This window comes from Haplochromis burtoni, unplaced genomic scaffold, assembly GCF_018398535.1.
Source record: "Haplochromis burtoni strain Fernald_Lab_line unplaced genomic scaffold, NCSU_Asbu1 Contig_907, whole genome shotgun sequence".
NCBI classification, from domain to species: Eukaryota; Metazoa; Chordata; class Actinopteri; order Cichliformes; family Cichlidae; genus Haplochromis; species Haplochromis burtoni.
Window position 1 is genome coordinate 106,701 of NW_024583268.1, and position 9,851 is coordinate 116,551.

Genomic DNA, 9,851 nt, shown 5'->3' on the forward strand with positions numbered 1-9,851 from the left:
TATAATAATAAACGTGAAATTCACTGTGTAATTGTGTAACTTTATTAGCAGCATCCTCCTGAACTGCGTCAACAACATTGAGAGAAACGTCCACCTCTCTGCCCCTTAATGCTATCTGGTTGCTATGGTAAGGTGTAAATATTCCTTTCAAAATAAGACGCACAACTACAGAAATAACAAAAAAAACTGGGTTTACGATAAAAAACACGAAAACCATAAATTTTCGTGGCCCGGGGGTTGGGGACTGCTGCTTTAAATGGCACATATTGTAATACCCAGAAATTCAAAATTTGATGTGTAGAGTGGTACTGAAGGATATTGGAATACTTTATCATTTCGAATCCTAAATCCTTATCAGTATTTTTCTGCAATTCTAAACTGCGCTCTAGTTTGCAACAACTTCTTTAATGACTCTTTGATCTCCTGTGTCTGAAGAACATAGATAATCGGGTTTAACATGGGAGGCAATACAGTGCTCATAGAAAGGCTTATGATTCTAGCATTTGGATGTATTACACTCCCAAAGATATACACAAATGTAAATGGAAGGAAATAAATTGCCACTAATGAAAGGTGACCTGTGTAGGTTTTGAAAGCTTTCACTCTTTCCCTAAATGTAGAAATTTTTGACAAAGAATAGCCAATACAGCAGTAACTTCCCACGATAAATGCCAGTGGAAACCCAAGAATTATAACTAGTGCCAAACCAGCAATTGCACGATTGGGGGTAATATCATTGCAGCCAAGACGATACATAGGACCATGATCACAGAAATAGCTCTGAATAACAACAGACTTACAAAAAGAAAGTCTTGTGAGAAGGCCAACTGCAATGAGTATAAGAGTTGTGGCAAGAAGCCAGAAAAAAGCGATCAAAGATAAAATGAGCCTGTGGCTCACTCTCATTTGATAGTGCAGCGGGTACATGATAGCCATGACTCTGTCAAAGGACAATACAACCAGATTAAAACCTTGCATAAAAATGAAAGTAAAGCAGAAAAACATGAAAGTCAAGCAGTCATTGTAGGAAATATAATAATGGTTAAACAGAAAAATGTCAACAACCTTTGGAACCAAAGCAGAGCTACTTAACAGGTCTGTAAATGCAAGGTTAAAAACAGCAATATATTTAGGACTTCTCAACATGCGATCCAATGTTATTACAATCATCACTAATGTGTTTCCCACCACTGCAAGAATGTAAATAAAACACAGAAAGACAAAATAATATCTAATATTAGGTATGCCAATAAAACCACTTATTATAAAATATGCAGGTCGCACAAAGGTGATGTTGTTCTCAGCAGCTGAGTTAATCAATGCCATGTAAAGAGCTTCTGTTAATCTTCTATAATTCTCTGTACTCGTTTGTGTAGGCTGCCTCTAGTTTGTGAAGGCTAGCTACAAATATAAGCAGAGCAACTTTGTGCTCTGATACTTATAGCAGTACTCTTTCCCTTGTGTCAGTTGTAAGCAGGCCTGGGTTCACAAATGTTTTTATCGGCCCATTTGAAAATAATTAAATAAGTCTGTCTCTTCTCTTCTTGATAGCTACATGCCAGTCTCATAATTCATATTTACTGCTACTTGCTAAGGTTTTAGAAAAGGTTGTGACCAAGCAGCAGCAATAAAGGAATCTTGATCATTTTCAGTCTGGCTTTGCAGACCTCATTTTACAAAAACAACCATTTGCAGAGTCCAGCGACATCTTCTTTTCAAAGTCATGTAGGTAAAAGCTGGACAAGATAAGGGCCAGAGTTACTTTCCTGAGGGATTGTAACATTCTGTACTTCACTGAGACAGGGCTGACCCCCATCTGTGCCAGACCATGCCATAAATCTTTTGGACTGATTCTCAGTGTTCTGTACGGACTAGTGATGGTAAATTTGATTCTTTTTACTGAATCGAGTGTTAATGAGTCACTCACCAAAGTGAATCGGGTTTTTGAGTCATTTGATTCACTGAGTCAGTTGACCAGAGAGTGCAAAAATTTTACATTTTCACTCAAACTTAATTTGTTTCCCTTTTCATGTAAATCCCACTGCTAAGATGAATGATTAAAAAAAAAAACAACTATTTTATAGAGAAAAAAAGAGCAAAAACATTTCTAAAATTAAGCAATTTCCTATCAAAATTGCTTAATAAACATTTATTTTGTTTATTTGTATTTTATTAGTATTTTCCTTAAGTGTGTCAAATATATATTTTCTCATCTAAATGTCCACTGCGCTGTGAGCCAGGGGGCGGTAATGCGCCTTAACATTGGTTGCCAACCAAGAAGAAGAAGAAGCTGTGAGCCAGGAGGGAGGGGGTGAGTGAGTGATTCGTTCGCTCGCTCTATGATTCAGCACAGGAGGGAGGGGGTGAGTGAGTGATTCGCTCGCTCTCTTGATTCAGCACAGGAGGGAGGGGTGGGAGTGGAGTAGTGAGTGAGTTAGTGAGTGAGTGAGTGATTCGTTCGCTCGCTCTATGATTCAGCACAGGAGGGAGGGGGTTAGTGAGTCCTGAGTGATTCGTTCGCTCTTTGATTCAGCACAGGAGGGAGGGGGTGAGCGAGTCCTGAGTGATTCGCTTATGCTTACGATTCAGCACAGGAAGGGAGGGGGTGAGTAGCTCAAATGTGTTGTTAGCATGTTAGCAGCGCGATGCTACTCTGAACCGAGGAGCTATTTTCTTGATGTGAGCTTCTACTCAGGGTTTTTTCTTCCAGTTCAGAGCAGAAATGCTTTTGTTACGAAACTGGCTGTTGTTTTTCCCCCCACAATTTTAATTATAAGCTAGATATATTTCTACTAATGGAATTAGTTTGCTAACAGCAACAGGGATGAGTCAGTGAGTCAGTTGGGCTTGTGAATCATGATTCACGAGTCAGTAAAGTGATTCTCGAGTATTGAACGATTCGTTCACGAATCGAACATCACTAGTACGGACAGAATGGGAGAGTTGAACAAAACTAAAGGTGGAGGGGTGGTTCTCATGGTAAACAGAAATTAGTGCAATGCCAGGAGCATTTCTACTGTCTCCAGTGACTGCTCGCCTCATTTGGAATACTTGACAATTAAGTATCACCCCTTTTACCTGTGTCGTGAGTTCACCTTGGCCACCGCCTATCCCACCCCACGGTGGACACAAGTATGGCTTTGTCTAAAGTACATGATATGCTGAGTGCGTTTCAAAACCAAGATCCAGGTACAGCCCTCATTGTGGCAAGCGACTTTAATAAAGCAAACCTCAGAGAAGTTATGCCGAACTTTTACCAACACATTACGTGTCCGATGAGGGGAGAAAGAATTTTGGGCCATTGCTACACGCCATACAAGTAGGGCAATAAAACTGTTTCACATCCAAATCTGACCACAACCCCATTTCCTCATTCCTTAGTATAAACAAAACATACATATTGATGAGTAGTCACGAGGGAGGTGAAATGCTGGTCTGTCCAGTCAGAAGCGACGCTACAGAAAGCATTTAAACACGTAGACCGGGACATGTTTCGGTTATCAATGACATTAGCGAGTTTACGGAAGTAGCAGTTAGCTTCATTAGCATTGTAGCAGGGGAGATCATCCTTACTGTAAGAGTCAAGATACTCCCAAACCAGAAACCGTGGTGGACGGATTGATTCGCACTGCAGTGAACACCAGGACCACCACATACAATGCTGGTCTCGCCACTGGCAATATGAGCCCCTAAAAAGTGGCTTTGTATAGTGGTGAGGGATGCCAAACACAGGTATCGGGAGTGCGTGGAGTCTCACTTCCACCAGGGTGACACACAGAGCATGCGGCATAGACTGCGCACCATCGCAGATTACAAAGTCAGGGACACCACGACAATTAATGTCGATTCTGCATTTACCAATGAGCTGAACGAGTTCTACGCCCGTTTCAAGGTTAGCCAGGTGGCTAGTGCTAACTACAGCCCGACAACAGAGGATGGTGATGTCAGCACAGAGGAACAGGTAATCAGCATAGTGGAGCACGACGTCCGAGCGGCATTGAGGAGAGTGAACACCACAACAGTGGCGGGAACAGACGGCATCACTGGCCATCTGCTGCATTGCTGTGCTGACCAGCTCGTAGGTGTATTCACTTCTATCTTCAATGACTCCCTGGTAAAGTCCGTGGTCCCCACATGCTTGAAAATATCCTCCATTGCTCCGTGCCCAAGAACAACAAGCCAGACTCTAGGACTTAAGAGGCATCTATGTGCATGTGTGTTGGACTTCCTCACTGGCAGATCTCAGGTGGTGAAGGTGGGTAGGTGTGTCTCTGAAAACATCACTACCAACACGGGAGCACTACAGGGGTGCATACCCTCACCACTGGTGTATTCCCTCTATACTTCTGACTGCATGGCCACTCATGGCTCCAATACCATTGTTAAGTTTGCTCCATCAACAATCCCATTTCGATGAGGTGAAGAACCTGGCATCGTAGAGTCGGGACAACCACCTCCAGCTGAACATCTGACCAAGACCAAGGAGCTGGTGGAAGACTTTAGAATGGGTCAGCAGTGAGTCTATCATCAATGGAGCTCCAGTGGAGAGGGTACTGCCCTGAAGTATCTAGGTGTTCACATTGCCTCAGACCTGACATGGTCTGCTTGCATTGAGGTCCAGTCCAAAAAGGCTAGGCAGCACCTGTACCATCTCCGATGGGGATGGGGTCTCTCAAATGATCCTTAGGACTTCCTATTCAGGTGCTGTGGAGCGCGTCCTCACACAGAACATACTGGTATGGGAATAGCTGCGTTTATGACCAAAAACTCTTCAGAGAGTGGTCCATGCGGCAGACCACTGCTGCAGGTCTGTTCTCCCTTTCCTACTGGACGGTTACCACAGGAAATGTTGGTCCAGAGCAGTTCGGATATTAAAGGACTCGTCCCATTCCAGTAACAAACTGTTTCCACTTCTGCAATCAGGCAGAAGGTTCCACACTATCAGGACAAAAACGGAGAGATTCAAGAAGCGCTTCTATCCTCAGGCCATCTGAGTCCTTGGTGGCGGTGACTGAAGCAAATTCAAGTTTGTAGAGTGGTGTGACAGCTTCAAACTCCTGAAGAGCAGGCCCGTGGCTGTTGTGAGGGGCCTGACAGCAGTGACAGGAGAACTGTGTTCGTCAGCATATTTCACCAGGTGACAGTTGGGCTGTGTGGATCTGCAGTCAACGGTGTAGAGGACGTAGAGCAGAGGGGAGAGCACACAGCCCTGGGGGGAGCCAGTGGACGTTGTTAACGGGAAAGAAAGTTGTTGACCCGAACTTTCTGAGTCCTGCTTGTCAAAAAGTCCAATATCCACAGGGTTAGCAGATCATCCAGATGAAATCGGGAGGAAAGTTTAGTGGCCAGGATATGAGGCTCCAGACTGTTGAACGCTGATGAGAAATCAGCAAACAGAAATCTGGCGGAGGAGTCAAGGAGTTCCAGATGTTTGTGGATGGAGTTCAAGATGAAGATTTTTGCATCATCCACACCTCTGTGTGCACAGTAAGCAAACTGGAGTGGGTCCATCAGGGGGTCAGTTGCTCTTATGATGCGCTGTTTTATGATCTTCTCCATGGCCTACATCACCTGTGACGTGAGGGCCACAGGATGAAGATCCATCAGAGACTTTGGGTTGTTTCTTTTGGGGATGGGAATGACTGTGGAGTGTTTCCACAGCTGGTGGACTTAGTCACGATTATGTCGACTATCAAAATCGTCGACGACTGATTTAATAGTCGCCGCGTCATTTGAAGCTTTGTAAGATCCCAAAAGACACACGAATAAGTAGTAGGATTTAAGTGTGTAATAACGGACTGAAACAGAAGATGGCAGCACTGCATGTACAAGGATACCAGCTGCCGATAAACCCCGAAGAAGAAGACAAAGCTGTGTCCCAGAATTCATAGCGCAGCCCTGCTCAGTTTCCAACAATAGCGGCAGCTAGTCTTAATATTACTCTTTCATCATTCTTTCTGGATCACAAAATAAACGTTTAACATATTTTCAGGCGAGAATGTAGATGTGTAAACCTCAAATATCTGCTCAGTTTATCAAGACACCACATATTTCTAAAAGCCCCCCGACGTTTTCAGAGACATCTGTTACCCACTAGCTTGATAGCTAGCCGGGGTTCAAGGCTCACTAGAGCCGGTGAGAGCATCCGCCTCCCGGGAAATCGTTTTCAAACCCCCCGCCATCTTTCGCTACTCAGGTTAAACATGATATATAAGTCGCTTAGATAACTTAAAAATTTTATTGTTTGGCTTTTCTCAGTACTTTATTTGTTTCTGAGTAAACCGGTTTGGCTGAGATTAAAGTTATAGTTTTTACATAGCTGAATAAACCTCAAGCAGACAACTGATTATCAGAAGTGTGAGATGCTCGAGAATATACTCCGGTGTCCTGTTATATTTTAGATAGCAAGGAGCAGACGGCTGAGTTTATTAAACTTCACCAAAACAATCTGCAAATTTCTATTAAAATTTAATAAACTATCATCTTGTCTTTATTTTTAGTTAGAACATACCTTAAACACTTCAAGCTGTAAGATAATGATTGTTATATAAGAGCAGATGCATGCTGGTGCAATAAGCTGTACGCTGTACGTCCAGTGGATGCATGATCTGATTAGTCGACTAATCGCAAAAATAATCGTTGACTAGTCGACTATCAAAATAATCATTTGTGGCAACCCTAGTCTGGAACACACTTCCTAGTTGCCCTGCACAGTGCCTCAGAACTCGACTGCTGATGTTGTCAAGGTCCTCTTCCTGGTCCTCCTGAGGGCTCTCACCACGTCCTCAGTCTTGAAGGTGGATGTAGAGCTGCCAGGTTTGAGTGAGGATCTGGACCCCTCAAGCTGGGTGATATTGAATAGTATACACTGGGTGATATGTATGTATACACTTTTCTCAGACAGGCATGAACATTTTCACACTTTTCTCTCCTGTTTAAACACTCTCAAAGTTTAAACCTTCATAGACAGATAAGTCCAGTATTATAAAATACTGCACGGTGGCACGGTGGTTAGCACTGTTGCCGCACAGCAAGAAGGTCCTGAGTTCAATTCCACCATCAGGCCGGGGTCTTTCTGTGTGGAGTTTGCATGTTCTCCCCGTGTTTGCGTGGGTTCTCTCCGGGTACTCCGGCTTCCTCCCACCGTCCAAAGACATGCAGCTTGTGGGGATAGGTTAATTGGATAATCCAAATTGCCACTAGGTGTGAATGTGCAGTGAATGTGTGCGAATGGTTGTCCCTGTGTGTTGGCCCAGGCTGGTGACCTGTCCAGGGTGTACCCCGCCTCTCGCCCTGTGATAGCTGGGATAGGCTCCCTGAAAGGGATAAGTGGAAGCGAATGGATGGATGGATTATAAAATGAATCCAAAGGCACCCGCGGTTGCCTTTGATGGTGCAAAACGTTTCATCGACATTGGTGTTTGTTGGGGAGAAAACTTACAGACATACTGTACAGCACTTCAGAGTCACACTGCGAGTGATCAAACATTTATGTAAAGTTGACAAGCTGAATGCATTCTGTACTGTACAGGAGACATGGCATGAGATTGACAATGGTCTGCAGCCGATCAGGACGCAGAACACAATGCACTGTAAAAAAAAAAAGCATGCACAAAAAAAATCAACGAAACAGCGAGGCCGCGAAGGGTGAACTGAGTTATAAAGATTGAAAATGAGACGTCATTTCCGGGGTAAAACCGCAAAGGATTGTAGGTACGAGTGGCAAGCGGTACGAGCGCACGCAGGCTTTTACAAGAAAATAGTCACACAGCGATAAAAAGGAACACAAAGAATTCCAGTATGTTGTTTTGCAATGGTTATTTTTTATTTTTGCATTGTTGATTTGTTTTTCACCGAAGCAGCTAATAAAGCATAATGGAATACAACTTTGCATCTTTTTTTGTAAGATTCTATAATAGAATGAAACAATAATGCCAGTTATAATTAAAGACAATACATTGAATGAATTACAAAACACTAATTTTATTTCTATTAGATCTGAAAATGTTGTGTAATACAACAACCTGAAACGATAAATAGATTGCGTTGGCCTGTACAGGAGATAAAGGAAAAAAATGTAACAACAGCTGTGAAATGGAATAGTCCAAATCACCAAAGTAAAGTGGACCTGGGCTTGTTGCAGGGGTTTGAAGTTACTAAACATTTTGTGAGTGTATGCACTCGCACTTAGGACCATATAATAATAAATATGTGCGTGATGAAAGTTGGGCAGCATGCTAACGTCCTTACTCCACTCTGTATGCTCGTATGGGTCTGACCCTTTCACTCCTTTGATTGTTTTTCCTAATACTTTTTTTTTTTCCCTTTTCGTCAAGTCTGTCTTTGTACGGACCTGCCGTGTTGTCCGTCGTTTTGTGCATAACTGTTTTTGGGGCAAATAAAATGCAAGTAGGGATTAAAACCACAGAATTAATGATTACCGGTGCTGGAAATGCTAGTGCTTGATGCAGTGTTTTGATTTTGCTGCCACTTGTACCCACAATGCAATGCGCGAAAGTCACGTCTCTATAGCGAGGGACTACTGTAATGCCAGTATCCTGGGGTTTTCTCCAGCTGATGAGAGGGTTGCTTCCCTGCACCTTGAGGTCAGAATGGCTTCTCAATGACATTTGTGTCTGTACACCAAAAACAGTTCAGAGTACCCAGTCTTATTGGAGTTGCTGGGTGGGTTGCATGAGTGCTTGGGAGGAACATCATGGTCAATCTGAACCAGAGTTGTGTTCTGTTATTGGTCATCTGTGCTAACCACAGCTTGACCCATTACTAACCACTATGTTTGAGCATACGAGTAGTTCTAAATTCACATGGCACTGACTGCATGTCTTTGAACTGTGGGACGAAACCAGACAGAACCCACGCAAACACGGGGAGAACATGCAAACTCCAGAAAGACCACAGCCTGATGGTGGAATTGAACTCAGGACCTTCTTGCTGTGCGGAAACAGTGCTAGCCACCATGCTGCCCTGTCAGGCCTTTCATAATCTTTAATAATCACATCCCTGGTCTGGAGGGGAAGGGCACGACTTACACTAGGGGTGAGGTCTAGAGATGCCACGATACCACTTTTGTATGTCCGAAAGATACATTTGGACATCTGCCGATACCGATATGAATCCGATATTGTCTAATTCATAATCAATAAAACTGTTTGTTTAATGTCTTGCTACATTTTGTATAAGTTCGTAGTAACATTTTAATAAACACTAAAGCTATTCTGTTATACTTGTGTGCAAAAATATAACTGCACCCAAGATATTTTGCAGTTCAACAATACTGATCTTTTTATATATAAACTACTTCTGAAACTTTGGAGGTTATAGCTCTTTATACAGTAAAGTTACAAGAGGATAAAAATAATTATCAGGCAAAATGTCCTTTGTTTGTTAAAATAATCCTGTCCAATACCATGTGAGAACAATAAACATATAATTTTCTGATGTAAGCCTCAAACTGAACGGTAATGTAGCGACAATCATTTTTCACAAATTTTTTTACAAAACTAAAATATTACTACTTCGATGTCTAATTGTCTGTAATGGAGGCGGAGTAAACTGGCCTGCTTACAACTGACACAAGGGAAAAGAGTACTGCTATAAGTATCAGAGCACAAAGTTGCTCTGCTTCTATTTGTAGCTAGCCTTCACAAATTAGAGGCAGCCTACACAAACGAGTACAGAGAATTATAGAAAATTAACAGAAGCTCTTTACATGGCATTGATTAACTCAGCTGCTGAGAACAACATCACCTTTGTGCGACCTGCATATTTTATAATAAGTGGTTTTATTGGCATACCTAATATTAGATATTATTTTGTCTTTCTGTGTTTTA

General features: G+C 42.6%; 1 protein-coding gene across 1 annotated transcript; it reads right to left on the reverse strand.

The window, feature by feature from the left end:
- Positions 1–354: 354 nt before the first annotated feature.
- On the reverse strand, positions 355–1,438 carry LOC121812893 (olfactory receptor 1500-like). Its single transcript, XM_042216060.1, has one exon. The coding sequence runs from the start codon at positions 1,324–1,326 to the stop codon at positions 355–357; it is 972 nt and encodes a 323-aa protein (XP_042071994.1). The 5' UTR covers positions 1,327–1,438.
- Positions 1,439–9,851: the final 8,413 nt, after the last annotated feature.

Coding starts and splice junctions, on each gene's coding strand:
- LOC121812893 (XM_042216060.1), bottom strand. CDS start 1,326: ATGGCATTGATTAACTCAGCTGCTGAGAACAACATCACCTTTGTGCGA.